Source organism: Triturus cristatus, chromosome 8 (genome assembly GCF_964204655.1).
Source record: "Triturus cristatus chromosome 8, aTriCri1.1, whole genome shotgun sequence".
NCBI lineage: Eukaryota > Metazoa > Chordata > Amphibia > Caudata > Salamandridae > Triturus > Triturus cristatus.
This window is the reverse complement of record NC_140591.1, coordinates 398,474-418,109: the sequence shown is the minus strand read 5'-3', so window position 1 is coordinate 418,109 and position 19,636 is coordinate 398,474. Positions and strand designations below refer to the sequence as shown.

The window sequence follows — 19,636 nt, the reverse complement described above, 5'->3', positions numbered from 1 at the left end:
GTTGAGGCAATCCACACGAACATGGTTGCTACAGGAGCAGCCACAGAGATAGCTGATAACGAGGTGTCCAGCCACAGCAGCGTATCCACTGCAGATACACTTCTGCATCTGCAAAGCAGCAGTCGGCAGCCAACAATCCCATGTGCAAGATCCCCACATGTTGGGCGTAGAGGCAGAAAATGATTCTTCATTTTGAAAAGTGCCTGTTAATTTTTTGGGTGGTGCAGTAACTACATGACATTTCTAGTTTAAGTTGGTAATGTGGATTGTCCAGCATTGTCCATTGACATGCCCTTCAAACAAATGGATATACTTTTTGTGAAATTAACATTTCGTGGTGTGTGGACTGACAATGTTAATAACCTACCTTGATAAATAATGTCTGGCTCTGTGGTCCCTGCGCCTTCTCACCTCTGCTGCTGAGCTTCTCTTGTTTGGTTGTTGTGCTGGTGGGCCAGGGTCTTCATCTCCTGAGTCTGAATCCGACACCTCCATGGGCAAGCCACGCCTGCAGGCCATGTTGTTGTGTATGGCACAGGTAGCCACGATTTTGCAGACTGTCTCAGGCGCATGCTGCAAGTCTCCGCAACTCTTGTGAAGACATCGGAATCGTGATTTCAGGATGCCAAATGTGCGTTCAATGACTGACCTGGTGCGTCTATTTGCCCTGTTGTACCACCTCTCAGGTGCGTTGGTGGGAGACAGGTACGGTGTGAGGATCGATGGATGCAGGGCATGCGCACTGTCACCTGGTGGGTGATATATGATGGTGAGACAACAAGCATGCAGACACCATAGTGCAATTACATTTCACAGTGGACATTCAGTACCTCGTAGGTATCCTACATCAAAGTCACCTCTCTCTTATTTCTGGTATATGCCACTGTGTCTGAGGATGTATGAGTCATGTGTGCTTCCTGGATAATGTCTGTGATGATGTTGTTTGCGTCACAGACAACTTGGATATGGAGGGAATGTGTGCTTTTCCTATTACAGAATATGTATTCTATACCTGAGGGGGACACATGGGCACATGGGTCCCATCTATGCACCCAATGACCTGTGGAAACATTTCTATTCTATAAAATTGCATTCTTGTATTTTCCAGTTCAACATCATTCCTGGACAGGTAGATGTGTTGATGGATGTGGTGTAGCATGGCATCTAGGAAATGGTGTAAGAAACGCGAAAGCGCACTCTGCGACACACCTCCAGCCAATGCAATGACATTTTGGTAGCTACCAGTGGCCAATAGGTGGAGGGAGCACAACACCTGCACATGTGTGGGGATTGCATTGCTGCGCAGGGTTCTGCTTTCCAATTGTGGCTTCAGGGTGTCTACGAGGTCTAGGATGACAGTGCTACTCAGCCTGTACTGGTCATAAATCTCTTCCTCTGTCTTCTCAAACAATGTCAACCTGACTCTGAAAATCCTCTCCTGTCGCCGCCTCCTCTGCTGAGCAGCCAGTATCCGCATCCTCCTTGCTATCACATACAGGACAGCAATTGTTGAAAGATTTCAGATGCGTTTTTATAGGTTGGGCCTGTTTACCACCTGGTTCTGTTTGGTGGTAAAATGCATGCGCAAATGGGCCAATTTGCGCATTTTCGTAATTTGCGCTTGGCCTGTACATTGTAATTTGCGAGTCACTAATTTCAAGTCGCTATTTGCGGAACGCAAACACCAGTTGCAATTTTTGTGAGTCAGTATTCGTTCGCGTCGCAATTTTGCGGTTTACGAGTGCATTTCGTAAATTGCGGTCGTCCATCTTTGCACCCACAAATTGGTTTGCAACTGATTTTGCACTCGCAAATTAGTCGTACATCTGGCCCAATGATCTTGGACTAGTTAAACCGACGATCTTTACTCTGTTTAGTAACCTCATTTACTGACACCAAATGTTTAATTCACACTCAGTCTTTCAGGAAGAATATTATTGGTTTGAATTTGTATTTTTGCAGTCTCCACAACTTGATGTGTTTACTTTTTGAGACTCATAAGAGTTGACATTTTTTACCTGATTTTATTTTCTCAAACAGGCAATTTTTTGGAAAAAGCAGAAGTACCAGTTCCAGTTTCAACCAATCATCTTGTTGAGGAAGTTGACGTAAGCATCAGCGACCTAGATTCTAGTGAGTTGCAGATTTATTTGAGTTGTCTCAGTTGTGGGGTTCAAGGTTGGGAGATACCGACTAAGGAAGAAACACCTGCATCACTTGGTGATCCCTTCTCGACATGTTACAGACATTCTGGAGATTTTAATGCTCATGTATTAGCCACGGTACGATCTCTTCTCGCCTTAGAGAGGTAGTAAAGGTAGTGCCCATGTGTTGGACAGTGTGGGATGTCCTTTAGCTTTAGGAATGTCATGAGTCCACCATTGTGTAGGGCACTGAGTGATCTTCCCTCAAAGTGGTAATTAGTCCACACTGCGGTGGACATTGCATGAACTCTTCTTATCTCATAGAAGTTACAGGTCAAACCTTATGTCGTACAGTGTGCAGTCTCGCCCTGCCCCATACAAGTTATAATTCCACCCATGTGTTGGGCAGTGTATGATCTACCCCTGGCTAAGTTGGGTACAATTCCATCTTTTGTTTTTAAACCTTTTTTCAGTGTTTTGCAGAAACAAATAAACAGCAGAATTCAGAGTACAAGACCTAGGGCAACATTTGAGTCGACATTGTAACAGTAGAATGTCAGGGATCCAATTTGCATGAACCCAGCCATGCAGCATCCACACTCTGCCACAACAAGAAGCACCAGACAACTATGTCGTTTTCCCAATCCCCCCCCATGTGTGTCCCACCCGCTCTCCTTCCTCGCTATAGCTATCTTGGAAGCCTTAGTGAACCCGTGGTCCAGCAGTGTGTCACAGAGGTCCCTCCAGGCTGCTAGATAATCATGTACTTTGTCATCTCACCTACTAAGTTTCTTCTGAATCTCCTCTGCTAAGGCCCATCCCTGTATGTCTGTGCCAATGGTTGAAATGGGGTGATCTCTGGCCCATCCACGTGAATGCTATTCTGTGTCGGGCCAGAACAAGTGCCAATTGTAAGAACTGCACCCTTTTCTTGCCTTTTGGAAGCTTAACATTGCCTACCAGGTAGCACTGCAGAGTCAGCTCCAGGGGTAGGCGCGCCATCCTCTGTAAGTCAGTGACCTCCCGAATCCAAAAATACTGGACCTGGACCTCTTGGCATAGCCATCCTAAGAAAGCCCGCACCACCATTGCTATTTCAAGGACAACTGTACGACCTGGATGGGGACATTCGACTGAAACCTTGAGGGGTAAGGTAAGTCTTGTGCAAAAAATTATAATGGATCAGCTTGAAGTGGACATTGCATGAGACGGAGTACATGATGCTATTAACACAGGCCCAATCTCAAGTATCCCGCGACCACGTGGCAGGAGTTCCATGGAGTCAGATCTCATGGCCGTGATGAGGTGGCGGCCAAAACCACAGGTTAACAATATGCCTAGAATCTGCGTAGGGTTAGGGACGGCGGGATACGAGGGTCAAGTCGCCCAAGCAATGTCTGCTAATCCAGCATGGTGCAAGAAGTGGCAGAGTCCTAGTGTGAATATGATACGAGCCTCTTCGAAGAATATGAAGGCGTCTCCGGGGTTCAAGTCCCCAATGTGCTCACACCCACCGACACACCTCAGCCAGCAGGCGTTTCTCACAGTTATCATATGAGTCCAGCCATCTGGCCACATGCTGTAGATGGGTAGCATAGTAGTATAAGTTCAGTCGCGAACCTACAGTCCACCATCCTCATTTAATCATGTCATTGTCAACAGGGCCACTCTGCCACATTTCCCTGCTGACAAAAGAGAATTGAAAATCTAGTCCAATTGCGTAAAATCATTAGCTGAAATGAGGCGAGTGGGAATAACAAAGACTTAGCCCGATTGAGCCTGATGCCTGAAAGATTTCCAAAGTCTTTTAATACCCGCAGCAACACCGGTATGGCAGCACGGGGAGGGGTCAAATTAAATAATGTGTTTTCCTCATAGAGCAAAATGATGTGGTAGGTGTCACTGGAACGTATGCTTCCAGTCCTGGAGTTCGCAGCCTGCCCAATCGCTAACGGCTCCATTGCTATTGTGAACAAGAGTGGCGAAAGAGGGCAGCCCTGTCGTGTCCCATGTCCCAATGCCCATGCTGCCGAGTGGTGTCACCCCACATGCACTCGGGCCTTCGTCTCTGCATAGAGCAGGCGTACCCATCTACAGAATCGGGGCTGAAGCCCATGACCCACAGAACCTCGGGCAGGTAGCCCCTGTCTACCGTGTTGAATTCTGTTTTCAAGGCGATGGCGACCAGTGCCATTTCCATGTCCCTGTATAGGGACTTATAAAGGGCATGGGATAGCCCCCTCCGATTCATCCCGGTATTGGGGCCCATAATGAAACCGCACTGGTCTTCATGCACCACATGTGGCATAGGTGCAGTCAGCCATGTGGCAAGCAACTTATAGAGAACTTTCATGTCTGAATTGATCATCATAAGGGGTCTCTACGAGGCCAGGTCAGCCTCTTGCCCTCCTGGTTTCAGGAGCATACATATTTTCCGCTCCCTCATGGTTGGTGGGAGAATACCTTCATCATACACCTCTAAATACATTTCCAGTAAGCTCCGAGTCACAGAGAAAGCTTAATATAATTCGGGAGAGACGCTTTCTCCCCAACCCCCCCCCCCCCCCCCCCCCGGTGCCTTTGACGTCGGAGCGTATGTAAGGCCGTCCGAAGCTCCTCCTTGTCCAGTGGAGCCACCAGAATTTCTTTTGCCAAAGGACTAAGACTGGGAACGTCCAGTCCCTCCAAGAAGGGAGCGTATCTGCAGATGGCACTGAAATACCTGTACAATATCCACTCTGGACGTGGCATCTGTGCCTGCAGGCATCGTCAAGTGTGTCACTAGCGGAGGGGGGTGTTCTCAACGAAGGATCCAGGCTAAGAGATTCCCAGATTTATCTCCCTCCCGGTGCAGCCTCTGACAGTACTGTTTCAGTGTGTATTTATCTAACCTGTCCCAAATATCTGCAATACGTCGGCGGACAGAGTGTTACTTTTACGAGAGTCTGGGCTGATCTGTACCGCTGCCCTAAACCTGGACAGTTCGGCTTCCTCAATGAGGAGTTTCTCCTGTAACTGTCAGTGCATTCCACACATGAAACTCGGGCAGGTGCCTCTCAGTACCGCTTTGAGGGCCTCCCATTTCGTGGACCCGCGGGCAGTGGAGCCCCAGTTAGAATCCAGATAGTCTGCAAGTGAAGTGATATAGCTTCCCGCCCCACTGGATCATACAGAATGCCTACATTTACCAAGACCTTCAGCCCCCTACAGACTACCGTACAGCTAACTGGGGAGTGGTATGATAAAAAGCATGCTAAAGGCGTGATACTGATCTCTCCCAGACGAGGGAAACCAGCAACCATGATTTTGTCTAGTCTGCTGTAGGTGTTGTGAGTCAGGGATGACAAGTATAAGCTGTCTGAGTGGGGTGAGAGAGCTGCCACACATCCTGTAACCCTATATTATGAATCACTTCTTTGAGTGCAGCCGTCCTATGAAGCTTAGTGCCCGCTCTCTGGAGTTTTCTATCCAGGTTGGGGTCCAATACTCAATTAAAGTCCCCCATCTGTATTAGAGGCGAGTCTAGACCTAGAGTTAATAAGTCCCGCATATTGTAAAAGAATGTTGGGTCGTCGGTATTGGGAGCTGTAGGAAAGTTCCCACTTTTTGCCTGGTTAGTGATGTGATTTAGAATTGAAAGTGCACTGGGTTCCTGCTAACCGGGTCCCCAGTGCCAAAACTCTTTCCCAAAACTGTACAATTGTTCCCCTAATTGGCTAAACCTTTATCACCCTCTGTAAGTCCCTAGTAAATGGTACCTAGGGCCTGAGGTACTAAAGAGGGCCGCTGAGGGCTGCAGCACGAATTGGGCCACCGTAAGGGAACCCTCACCAACCACATGCAAGACTGCTTTTGCAGGGTGCGTGCCTTGGTGCAGACAAAAGTGAAAACACTACATGTCACAACTCCCTGTCCGCCATGTCCCCTACCACTGTATGTGAGATTTGTAAGTCACCTCTACAGCAGGCCTCACAGCTCTATGGCAGGGTGCTGAATATTTCATATGAGGGTATACCTGCATGAGCAGATATACCCGTATGCTGGTCAGTCCTATTACTGCTGGTACAAGTGACAAGAGACGCCATCTTAAAACATGTGCTGGACACTGGTGAAAACAAATTCCCCGGCTACATGATAGCTTCACTGAAAACTGGGCTAATTGGTATGAAACATTTCGTATTGATAAATGCACACTGATGCCAGTGTTGGATTTACCAATAACTGCACCCAGAGGGCACCTTAGAGGTGCCCCCTGAAAACCTACCAGCCTCTGGTGTCCTTGCTCACTGATTTCTGCCAGCCTGCCACCCAAGATGCTATTCTGACCTCTTTGGGTGAGAGCCTTTTGTTCTCAGGAGACTCCGGACAAAAACCTGTCCGGGAAGGCACCATCTCCCACAGGATGACCTGCTGATTAGCCTCCTTGGACTGTCAAGCTTCAACCAGCTACCGCCTTTGGAATGGGAATCTAGTTCCCTCACAGGAGAGGAAGTCACCCCCTTTGTCCAGGACCCCCTTACCACCTGGACAGGTGGGAAAATTAGCAAGTCAGGTAAGCTTGCCACTTACAAGCTAATGCCACTAAGGTGGGCTACTGTGAGGTAGACACAATTTTTCGGAAGTAGTCCTCTTTGTGATAGCATACTTAGGAATTTTGGGACAGGGTAATGCCCCCTTCTAAAAGGAAGTGGCTGTACAGGTGTGTAGTGACCCAAAGGGTGAGTAGCCTATTGGCTACAACCATACACTCCTGTAACGCTCATAAATTCAGTATTTAGAGGAGCCCCTGGAACCAGAGAAGCAGACCCTGACGACCTAAGTAGAGAGAGGACACCCTAGAGCCGCAAAAGCAGAGGGCTGAGAAGAAGCCTGTCTGCACCCCTCATCAAAAACTGAGTCAAAGTCAACTCATCCGGCAGCTATTGATTCGAGAAATCTGGGAGGACTGACTGCCTGTCTTCGAAAAGGACTCGACCTCCCGTGAACAGCAGACCTGTTCTGAAGAAACTCCACAAAAGAAGACTCGGAGGCTTCTGGAACTGCCATAACCTGACACCAGGTGTCCCCCTGTTCCTGAGCATCGCAAGGCCTGAGCCCACTTGCTGGTTCAGCCCAACTCGCCTCATTGTCAAAGCCTGCAGCCACTTTCCACAGTTCCCGATCTCCGGGAAATTGGTCTTGTAAGTGGCTGTGCTATACCTGTTTGCAGACCTTGTTCTTCCTTCCATAGGATAACATTGTAGAACTCCAAAATGGCACTGTGTCCACTTTTTATAGTGAACAGAATGTATATTTTAAAACTTACTTACCTGAACGATTTTTCACTGATGCCTAAACATATATAAGCATACTTGCTATCTTTATAAATTGGTGTGGATCTCCTTCTTGAGTCGTGTTGTCATTTGTTGATCATTGTGTGTATTTGCAAATGTCTTGCACTCCTCTTTGTTAAGCCTAAGGCTGCTCGACCACACTACCCCCTAATAGAGCCCTTTGGAATTGCATAGCATGCCGCTGTCCACTAGTGAGGGAACCCCAGGACCCCTTACACGGTATATCAGATTATTGATATATGACATAAAGAGCCAGCTTCCTACAGGAGCATATGCATTCAGTAAACTCCTGGCCAGCCCCTCTAGGGTGCCCTATAGAAAGACATGCCTGCCCTCCACATCTGCTTCTGAATAGGTGAGGGAGATAGGTACCCCATGAGCCACATAAATCAGGGTACCCCGAGCATAGGTAGAGTAAGAGGAGCGAAAGGTCTGTTCCTGTCTTTTTCTCCCAAATCGGGAGGCCCCTGCATTATCCAGATGCGTTTCTTGCAGGCAGGTGAAGTCACTTTTGTGGCTTTTGAGGAAGGTGAGCATTTGAAACCTCTTGACACTCGTCCCCAAACCCCAGACATTCCAGGTAATAGTTCTAAAGTTGCCCTGCATAATCATCTGTTAGTGTTGATGCGTGTTGTCACCCCACCCGTGCCACCCATGTCCCCTCTTCTGCTGATAAGCAATAAAGGAAATGATTAACAGAACCATGTAACTCACTCCCACGGACAAGAATAGTGTAAACATGCAACTGCCAGTGGCCACCCACTGCCTGTACCAGGACGAGCACAGCTACCCAGCCTGTCCAACAGGGAGCGGCTAACACTCCCTTCCCGCTGGTACTCCGTCAGCCAGTATTGGTTCTACTCATCAAAGGTAGTGTCCCTCACACGTGTCCCATATGCCAAGCAGGGCACGGGTGCATTGCCCCCTCATTGTCATACCTGGATATGCCCCAGTGGGTCAAGAACTGTGCTACCCGATACTCGCCCACAACTTACATACACAGTGAAAAAAAGTCCATCATCCCATCAATGTGCGGTATCTCTTTCCGGGAGTCTCCCAGCAAGCGTTCAATCTGTATCATCCACAAGTGGTTACAACAGTCACACCCAGTCAGGCATGACCATTCCCCCTCCTGAAGTGGTCAAGGTGTCAGGCACAATGTCCATCGAGGGGCACGGAGCTCCAAACCCCGCGTCTTCCATCAGCTCTCATGCAGCAGATTCACCTTTCGCGTCTAGGCTGCCCCTGTTTTCAGGTTCATAGTGCTATCCTCACTTTGCAGCCCTCTGAGTCCCCGGGGGAAGCGTTAGTGTTTGCTCACTCTCTGAGTACCCAGGGGGAAGCGTTCGTGTTTGCTCACTCTGAGTACCCAGGGGGAAGCGTTTGTGTTTGCTCACTCTGAGTACCCAGGGGGAAGCGTTTGTGTTTGCTCCACCTGCCCGGCGCATTCGAGTGTTCCTTCAGGTACATGACCCCCAGGATGGACGTTGTCCTTCCCTGGGACGGGATCGTACATCATCGCCCCACAGTTCCAACCAGTCCCATGCCTCCTCTGGCGTATCGAAGAAGTGTGCTTTGATCTAGAAGATGACTTTCAGCCGTGCTGGGTACAGGAACATGTATTGCACCTGAAGGGAGTATAATGTGTGCTTAATCCTGAGAAACGATTTCCATTGCTCCTGGACTTGCCTTGTATAGTGCGGCTAGATGCAAATCTTACTGCCAAGCTTCCTGGCGCCTGCCTGCTGCTGACGACGCTTACCTCATTTTCACCGCCGCTGCCCTCCGCCTTCCTGTAAGTGCCGCCTCCTGCTCCCTGCCTGCTGCTGCCCCCATTTTCCGCCTGCTCTCCGCCGCCGCTGCCCCGGTGAAGTTTTCTTTTCTTTTCTCGCCGCTGCCGCTGCCCCCGCTATCCCGCCTCCCCTCCTTGCCCATTGGCCACCCCGCTCCCGCCTCCCAGCTGCTCCTCCCTCCCGGCTCTTACTTATGACGCCCCCTGAGCGACCGCGCAGCGGACGCGCGCAGCGGGAGCGCCGATTGAGCGCCGAAGGTGCGCCAAAGGTAAGCCCGTCTGCGCCCGTCCGCACCTGGACCGCGCCCAGCGCCAGACCCCCTGGCCCCCGCGCCCGCCAGCCCCCCCGCAGGACATACGATGAGGCCACACTCAACGCACTCAACACCGGCCGAACCCCCGGATGCTACCGAGCATCCCCGCGTCGCACCCATGGACCCTTCGTCTGCCGATCCTGCAACTTCTCCTGCCTCCGAACCTGCACCGCGCCCACCAAGACGGACAGCAGCAACCACCTCAAGTGCATCCTGCTCAACACCCGCTCCGTCCACAGACACGCCGTGGAACTCTGGAACCTCCTCGACACCGCATCTCCAGACGTCGCCTTCCTCACGGAAACCTGGATGAACGCCTCCTCAGCCCCCGACATCGCCATCGCCATCCCGGACGGCTACAAGATCATCAGGAAGGACCGCGTCAACCAGACCGGAGGAGGTATCGCCATCGTACACAAAAGCACCATTCGCATCTCGACTGACTCCATCGACGCATTCAACGCCGCCGAGCACCTGCACTTCCAGATTCACACCGACCCCAAGACTACCCTCAGAGGCACCCTCATCTACAGACCCCCGGGACCACGCACACAATTCTGCGAAGACATCACGGACTTCATCAGCCCACCCGCCCTCCCCTCCACCGACTACATCCTCCTCGGGGACCTCAACTTCCACCTGGAGAACAACAAGGACCGCAACACTACCGCCCTGCTGGACAACCTCGCCAACCTCGGACTCCAGCAACTGGTCAACACCCCCACCCACTACGCCGGCCACACGCTTGATCCCGTCTTCTCATCCAGCAAGCACATCACCTACAGCCACTCCACCGGACTTCACTGGACTGACCACAGCTGCGTCCACTTCAGCTTCAGAAAGAACACAACCCACCACCACCCGAAGCAGGCTCCCCACAGAAACTGGAGCAAGATCACCGCCGACCAGCTAACTACGTCCCTCAGCCAGAACCCACCTGTCAGCACAACGGACCCCAACGCAGCAGCCCGCAACCTCATGCAATGGCTGACCACCTGTGCCGACGACCTCGCCCCACTGAAGAACCCACTCACCAGGCCCAGAAGCAAGAAGGCCCCCTGGTTCACCGACGAACTCAAGGACTCCAAGAAGGCCTGCCGCACCCTCGAGAAGGCCTGGCTCCTCGACAAGACCGCCGACAACATGACCACCCTCAAAAACGCCACCCGCAGACACCACCAGCTCATCCGCTCCACCAAGAAGAAATCTCTGAAGGAACGACTGGACAACAACGCCTATGACAGCAAGGAACTCTTCAACATCGTCAAGGAGTTCTCCAACCCCAGCACCGGAAACAACGACATCACTCCTTCACAGGACCTCTGCGACTCCCTCGCCTCGTACTTCCACCGCAAGATTGCCGACATCCACAACAGTTTCGGCGCACCACCCCCGCACCCATCGGTGGGACCGACGCACCTCGCCGCCGCCCTCCAGACATGGACCGAAGTGACCACCGAAGACACGGCCCGCACGAAGAACACCATTCACTCCGGATCTCCGACCGACCCATGCCCCCACCATGTCTTCAACAAGGCAGACTCCACCATCGCACCCCACCTCCGGGACATCAACAACACCTCCATTGACACAGCCACCTTCCCGGAGAGCTGGAAGCATGCCGAGCTCAGCGCCCTGCTGAAAAAACCAACAGCGGACCCGACCGACCTCAAGAACTTCCGCCCCATCTCGCTCCTTCCGTTCCCTGCCAAAGTCATCGAGAAAGTCGTCAACAAACAACTGACCGCCTTCCTTGAGACGAACGGATCCCTCGACCCATCGCAGTCCGGATTCAGAGCCAACCACAGCACCGAGACCGCCCTCATCGCAGCCACGGACGACATCCGAGCCCTGCTTGACAACGGAGAAACAGCGGCACTCATCCTCCTAGACCTCTCCGCAGCATTTGACACTGTCTGCCACCGCACCCTAGTCCAACGCTTTAACGACACCGGCATCCAAGGGAAGGCTCTGGAATGGATCACCTCATACCTCGCCGGCAGAACACAGAGAGTTCGCCTCCCCCCCTTCTGTTCTGAGGCCACCGAAGTCATCTGCGGCGTTCCGCAGGGATCATCACTCAGCCCCACCCTCTTCAACGTCTACATGAAACCCCTCGCTGCCATCGCACGCCAACACAACCTCAACACCATCTCCTACGCCGACGACACCCAGCTCATCCTCTCCCTCACCAGAGACCCCGACACCGCCAGAGCCAGCCTACACAAAGGGATGAAGGACGTCGCCGAATGGATAAACATCAGCCGCCTGAAACTGAACACAGACAAGACAGAAGTCCTCATCCTTGGACCATCACCCTCCGCATGGGACGACTCCTGGTGGCCCCCTGCCCTAGGCACCGCACCCAAGCCAACAGACCACGCACGCAACCTGGGCTTCATCCTGGACTCCTCCCTATCGATGACCAGACAAGTCAACGCCGTCTCCTCATCATGCTTCCACACCCTCCGCATGCTCCGCAAAATCTTCCGGTGGATCCCGACCGAAACCAGGAAGACGGTCACCCAAGCCCTCGTCACCAGCCGACTAGACTACGGAAACACCCTCTACGCCGGAACCACAGCCAAGCTTCAGAAAAGACTCCAACGTATCCAGAACGCCTCCGCCTGACTCGTCCTGGACGTCCCCCGACGCAGCCACATCTCGAGCCACCTGAGAGACCTACACTGGCTCCCCGTCAACAAGTTCAGACTCCTCACCCACGCACACAAATCCCTCCACGACCTGGGCCCCGAGTACCTCAATGACCGCCTGACCTTCTACACGCCCACCCGCCAGCTACGATCCGCGCACCTCGCCGCCGTACCTCGCATCCAGAGAGCCCCCACTGGAGGAAGATCCTTCTCCTACCTGGCGGCCAAGACATGGAACTCCCTGCCTATCCACCTGCGGCTGACCCAGGACCACCTCGCCTTCAGGAAACAGCTCAAGACCTGGCTGTTCGAACAGTAGCAGACCCCCTCCCCCAAGTGCCTTGAGACCCTCCCGGGTGAGCAGCGCGCGATACAAATTTCATGATTGATTGATTGATTGACTGTTGCCGAAGAGGGGGCTGCTCACTCTCGTGCTGCTCGGAGGATGCAGTCCCTGTCTCCATATTGGGAATTTTAATGATTATGGCCCTTTGGGGAGTCCCGGGTCGTGGGGGCAGGAACCAGAGCCCTGTGCACCCTCTCCACCATGAACAGGTCAGACAGTCCTCAGGCTTCAGCTCAGATCGCATCTAGTCCCCCAGAAATTGTTCACTGAACGCCCCTCCCAATCTCACGGAGGTTGCTCCGACAGGAGCGGCCTTCGGCGCCCTCTGCCCTCTGCCTGTTTCCGGCCGCTGTGGTCGTCTGTGCCATAGGGCACTTTAGGGCAGCTACCTCCCCCTGCTGCCCTGTGATGTTAGATTCGGCAGTCGTGACTTTGTCTACAACCTTTTTAAGTTCAGTGCGTAGGAGGATGACATTTATGGATTCAGGTTCGGTCTTGTGCTCCAGAACTGCCCGAGATCCCTGTGTGGCCGCCAGTATTTCTGCCCTTGAGGCTTCAATGTCTCCATCCATGAGGTCCCCAGAGTCCGCGGCCCCCTTTGTCATGTGATCCTCTGGGTGGACTGTCGCGGCCCCCATGTGTCATGTGATCCTCTGGGTGGACTGGCGCGGCCCCCATGTGTCATGGGATCCTCCGGGTGGACTGGCGCAGCCCCCATGAGTCATGGGATCCTCCGGGTGAACTGGCGCAGCCCCCATGTGTCATGGGATCCTCCGGGTGGACTGGCGCAGCCCCCATGTGTCATGGGATCCTCCGGGTGGACTGGCGCAGCCCCCATGAGTCATGGGATCCTCCGGGTGAACTGGCGCAGCCCCCATGTGTCATGGGATCCTCCGTGTGGACTTCGTGACCCCCATGTGTCATGGGATCTTCTGGGTGGACTGGCGCGGCCCCCATGTGTCATGGGATCCTCCAGACAGACTGGGTGATAGTACTGGAGGCATGCGCTCTAGCCGGCTTGTCCTTACCCATGATGACTCCAAATGCAGCCGCCGCATCATGGCCTCCTCCACCAGGGATGTCACTGCGCAGCAAGCTCTTGGGTAAACCACACAGCTGGCTTGTATGGCCAAGGAGGAATGCCTTGCAGGCACCCGCCTTTCAGGGGCGTCAGACAACGGATCTTGTAGTGTACGACCAGTTTCTATCCAATGCTGTCCACTCTCTGATCAACAACAGGAAGGTCCCCACTGGAGGGGTCCCGGGCTGTGCGTGCGTCTCTCACGCTCATACCCAAGTGTTGTACTGTGGATGTAGCATCAGGGTTCAGGAGCAGACATGGGGCGATCTCCAGACCAGCAAGAGGGAGTCACCGGGCGACCAGTGGTGAGACAATCTCAATCAGGGCACAAGTCCTAAAAAAGAAGTGGGGGGGACTATCCTAATTAATCAGGATGCAAGTGGCATCACAGTGTGTGACATCATGGCCCATGACATCACAGGAAGTGACATCAGATCATAAGCCCTCACATATATGTTAAGCAGGTCTATCATGAGTACATTTGAGCACTTTTCGAGTATTCTTGCAAACCCTCCTGATTTAGGGAAGATTCACACTTTTGTAAGCTTCACATAAACCAATGTTGCCTTTTGTGAGCGTAAAGCTTCCTCTAACCATGGTGCTTTAAAATTGTGATATTTAATTTATTACAACGCCTCCTCAGGGGTAGTATGTGCTATATAAATGCTATTTATTTTGTGCAAATACTGGGAAAGATCAACACAGCTGACATTCTTACAGTGCTTGCATATCTCCTAAACAGAGCCTGAACAAAGTGAAAAGCTGCCTCTCAAGTATGTGTGAAGTGCTAACAAGGCGTAGGACTTTGTTTCCCCTCTGCTGCATTTGCTTCTGGGTGTGAAGCTCCTGACTGCTGCCAGCCAGGAGACTCGAACAAAAGGAGGCCTGATGACCCCTCAAATTCGGCTTTTGTTATGGGCCCAGCAGGAGTCAGAAATAAGAACCCCCTCCCCGCCTGCAGGTTGTTGCGACCAAAAGCAGATAACAGCATGCAGGCGCTGCTGAAAGTGTCCCGGTGTTTGGAAATTACACCTGGAACAATTCAGCATCTTTTTCAATGGGGCCCAACTTCTTGGCAGGGTGGACAGCGTCCACCCTGTGAAAAAACGTGGGTGGACGCCGTCCACCCGTGTGTACCCCCGCCTCGTGCCCTGATCTCAGTCCAGTCGGGGCCAGCACAAACAACACCCCAGCACGAGAGCAAGGGAGCAAGATGCCTATAAAGCAGCTTATGGCAATATCTGATGGGCTTGGAAGCTACGGCCCCAACTCTTCCTTCAGTCGTGTAGTCCGTCAGCAGCAAGCTAAAGTAGTGGGCCTCTCTGTACTCCCCTTCACTCCGCACTAGGATTGATGCTTCAGTCGCCTCTTCGCGCCAAGAGGGCTCTAGGCCGCTCAGCTCCGCGGCGTCCTCCTGCAGTCAGCAGGAGGCCAATGAACTCTCTCGGCTGCGGGGCTCAGTGCAGTGCGGCTGGCAGAAGCAGGATCAGGGGTCAGTGAGGCCCACTGGCTCGCAGCGTCAGAATCAGGGGGTCAGCGAGACCCACTTGCTCTCAACGCCAGGATCAGGGGGTCAGCGACGCCCAGTGGCTCTCAGCACCAGGATCAGGGGGTCAGAGCGGCCCACTGGCTCTCAGCGCCAGGATCAGGGGGTCAGCGAGGCCCACTGGCTCTCAGCGCCAGGATCAGGGGTCAGCGAGACCCATTGGCTCTCAGCTCCAGGATCAGGGGGTCAGCGAGGCCCAATGGCTCTCAGCGCCAGGATCAGGGGGTCAGTAAGGCCCAATGGCTATCAGCGCCAGGATCAGGGGGTCAGCTAGGCCTATTGGCTCTCAGCACCAGGATCAGGGGGTCAGCGAGGCCCATTGGCTCTCAGCACCAGGATCAGCACCATGAACCACTCGGGCTGCACTGTAGCCAGGGCCCCCTCAGTCAGACGCGGCCGCTCCACCATGCTTCCTGCATGGGATCACATTGCAGGGGGTGCTCCTCGTAGGGGCAATAACACTCACCCCCAGGGGCTGAAATGGCGGGAATAGTACAGGAGACAACCAGTCTCCTCGAGGCGCACCAGGCTGCCGCCCCACAGCCCCAATGCAGTAGGCCACAGCCCCTGGTGCTCCCCTGAACCAGGGCCCGATGCATGGGCAGGGGCCGCCCAGCATCCACAGCAGGTCCCGCATCCAGTGGGTGCTTCTGGGGGGCCAGTGACCCGTAGTCTGTGGGGCTCACGCCCATGTACCACAGCAGGTCCCGCATCCAGTGGGTGCTTCTGGGGGGCCAGTGACCCGTTGGCTGCGGGGCTCAAGCCCATGTACCACAGCAGGTCCGGCATCCAGTGGGTGCTTCTGGGGGGCCAGTGACCCGTAGGCTGCGGGGCTCACGCCCATGTTCCACAGCAGGTCCGGCATCCAGAGGGTGCTTCTGGGGGGCCAGTGTCCCGTAGGCTTCAGGGCTCACGCACATGTACCACAGCAGGCGGCACCAGTCACTGCCTCAATCCAGGGCATGGTTGGCACCAGGGGCTGCTCATTATTTGTGTGGGCCTTGCCCTTGATATCAGCGATGTAAGAGGGCGGGGGGGGGCAGTCCCCAGCCAGCAGCCAGGGCGGGGGGGCAGTCCCCAGCCAGCAGCCAGGGCGGGGGGCAGTCCCCACCCAGCAGCCAGGGTGGGAGGGCCGTCCCCACCCAGCAGCCACCAGTCCGGTGTTGGTGGCACACCTGCTGAGGCTCCGGGCAGCACAGCCTCGACCCTCGCACACTCCTGCCATAGACGGGGACATCGACCCCCAGTCGGTGGAAAGTTAGTAGAGGGCGCCAGCAGCAGTTAGCACCCTTACAGTCACGGAAGCTGCAGGATTCGGAGGATTAGTTTACCCGGCTGGCCGGGAGCCTGGAGCTTACATCCTGTCTGCCATGATTCTAGGCCAGGCACCCTACAAGCCCTCTTTATGTGGGAATGTTCATAATCTCTTCCCACTAAAGGTGACCAGTCCACTCTTGTGTTAAGCACTGTGTGATTTGTTCTTGCCTTAGTGGTTCCAAGCCCATTTGTGTTTTAGCGAATGGCTGCCGTTCTCATATCATTCAATCAATCAATCAATCAATCAGGGGTTTGTTAAGCGCGACTACTCACCCGTCAGGGTCTCAAGGCGCTGAGGGGGCAGGGGGGTGCAGGATCCCTTCCATCAAGGAGGTGGTCTGAAATGTACGCTCATAAAGTTACCTCAATGTTTGCTTCTAGGCCTTCTCAAGAGCAGAGAAAGAATGTGATATTACATGCATTTTAACCAGCACAGGCAGAGTGCTTTGGTGCTCTCCACAGTGTCTGTTCGCACACTCTGCTCATCTCTCAGTACAGAATAACGACATGTACTAAGCATGCACAGAGTGGTTTACTTTTTCTACCTATAGCTCATGATGAGTGTTGTTGTAGACAGAAACAGGATGATCGACTGTCTCAGGATCGAACCTTCTCCTCCCACATTCTTTTAATTTGTAGAGAATGAGTTCTGTGCAGCACTATATTTGCCTCTTACAAATATTTCCGAATATTTTTTGTATTTTAAAGGACATGGGGCTATTTCCTTCAGTGTAAAGGATGAGGATTTGGACTATTGCAAGTACCATGATGACAGTACCAGAATCTCTGAAAGGTCCACAGGTGAGTGAATATTTCTCCGCTAGTGATAATCGGAGGCATCAGTAGGGAACAAGCCTGTGCATTCAGGGGCCATGCAGTCGCCCGTTGTATCCTTCCTGTCACCTTGGCTCACCCTCCATTATCCACTGTTCCTCTCAGCAGCGCCTTATCATCTCCTAAAGGATTTTTGCTCCGCAACAGTACAGGAACAAGAGGCCATCATGGCCTCTTACAACCAGTTGTGAAAAGGAGTTTTTGAAATACAGGCCAGTTCAAGTAACTCTCATTGTGTGCTCTGGAGGGTTCTGCTCTTGGCCCAGGACAGGTGCTGTTTGCTGGAGTTTCAAATATCAAGCAAGAAGTGATGTATGCTGGAGTTTGAAATGTATTTATTTTTCTGATCTGTGATGATATCTTTCGTGATGTTCATGTTTTAGCTTTGTTCCAGATTGTATTGCAACAACCGGTTCTTTGGTGTTAAAGTAACACATACGGAGGCCACCTTTAATTAGTCTATTTTTACTTTTGGTTGAAAACATACCTTTTTTTCTCCCCTTTATGATTTCATAACCCACATGCAGTATTTTCACAGTTTTTCCCTTGGGCTTGAGTGTGGGGCCATACAACATGACAATATCACAATGCTGGTTTTGTTTCACATTCATAGATTGCTCTCCGTTTTAGAGGATGGATGTGCGTTTGTCCTTAGCTATTCTTAGACTGTGGGAGTAGGTATGGATAGAGCTATACGCCATTCTCCAGGCATAGATTGCAGGCAGTATTTGTAGCTGGCACTTTGTGTGCCCACCCTAGTCATGGATTTTAGCCAGTTTCTGAGGATGTGCCTTTTTGTGCCTCTCCCTATTCCTAGCCTGTGAGCAGTGCTGGAGGATGGGGAATGTGTTCCCTCCTCATTCATAGACTAGGTAAATTGTTTTGGCTGACACTGTGTGTGCCCCCTCCACATTCATAGCCAGGGGACACTGGTTAAGGCTGGTACTGTGTATGCCCACTCCCTGTTAAAGACTATGTGCAGTGTTTGAAGCTGAGCCTGTGTATGCTCTCTCCCTTTTATAGACTGTGTGCAGTGTTTGAGGCTGGGGCTGTGTGTGCCTGCCTCCTTAATAGACTGTGTGCAGTGTTTGAGGCTGGGGCTGTGTGCACCTGCCACCTTTTCATAGACTGTGTGCAGTGTTTGAGGCTGGGCTGTGTGTGCCTGCCTCCCTTTCATAGACTGTGTGCAGTGTTTGAGGCTGGGACTGTTTGCGCCTGCCTCCCTTTCATAGACTGTGTGCAGTGTTTGAGGCTGGGGCTGTGTGTGCCTGCCTCCTTCATTGACTGTGAGCAGTGTTTGAGGCTAGGGCTGTGTGTGCCTGCCTCCTTCATAGACTGTGTTCAGTGTTTGAGGCTGGGGCTGTGTGTGCCTGCCTCCTTCATTGACTGTGAGCAGTGTTTGAGGCTGAGATTGTGTGTGTCTGTCTCGTTCATAGACTGTGAGCAGTGTTTGAGGCTGAGATCGTGTGTGTCTGTCTCGTTCATAGACTGTGTGCAGTGTTTGAGACTGAGATCGTGTGTGTCTGTCTCGTTCATAGACTGTGAGCAGTGTTTGAGGCTGGGACTGTTTGCGCCTGCCTCCCTTTCATAGACTGTGTGCAGTGTTTGAGGCTGGGGCTGTGTGTGCCTGCCTCCTTCATTGACTGTGAGCAGTGTTTGAGGCTGAGATTGTGTGTGTCTGTCTCGTTCATAGACTGTGTGCAGTGTTTGAGACTGAGATTGTGTGGGCCTGCCTCCTTCATTGACTGTGAGCAGTGTTTGAGGCTGGGGCTGTGTGTGCCTGCCTCCTTCATTGACTGTGAGCAGTGTTTGAGGCTGAGATTGTGTGTGTCTGTCTCGTTCATAGACTGTGTGCAGTGTTTGAGACTGAGATTGTGTGTGTCTGTCTTGTTCATAGAATGTGAGCAGTGTTTGAGGCTGGGGCTGTCTGCCGGCCTCATTCTGACTACGAGCAGTGTTTGAGTGACGAATGTGTGTGCTTTTCCCCATTGATAGACTATAGACGGTGCCAGTGTAGGGCTCTGGGTGCCAACTGCATCCATAGCCAGTAGGTAGTGTTTGAGGATGGAGCTATTTGTGCCACCTTATTGATCGGCCGAGCAGAGTTTGACACCGTTATCACTGTGTCCTCGCCCTATTCATAGACTGCGGGCAGTGTTTGAGGCTGGGGCTGTGTGTGCCTCCCTCCTTCATAGACTGTGTGCAGTGTTTGAGGCTGGGGCTGTGTGTGCCTGCCTCCTTCATAGACTGTGTGCAGTGTTTCAGGCTGAGATTG

The 19,636-nt window shown here is 52.6% G+C and overlaps 1 protein-coding gene across 10 annotated transcripts in view; it reads left to right on the top strand.

Annotated features, from left to right (window-relative positions):
• The window catches only part of LOC146799811 (uncharacterized), a 373,412-nt gene that overhangs the window by 239,891 nt on the left and 113,885 nt on the right, over nt 1–19,636 (top strand). For 6 of the 10 annotated variants that reach the window (XM_085620688.1, XM_085620685.1, XM_085620684.1 and 3 more), the window contains 2 exons: nt 2,041–2,133; nt 17,236–17,328. The exons of 1 other annotated variant lie outside the window; for it this stretch is intronic. In XM_085620688.1, coding sequence (XP_085476814.1) covers nt 2,041–2,133; nt 17,236–17,328 — 186 coding nt within the window. The remainder of the gene's footprint in view (nt 1–2,040; nt 2,134–17,235; nt 17,329–19,636) is intronic. 3 more of the 10 variants (XM_085620686.1, XM_085620687.1, XM_085620689.1) reach the window with 1 other exon arrangement.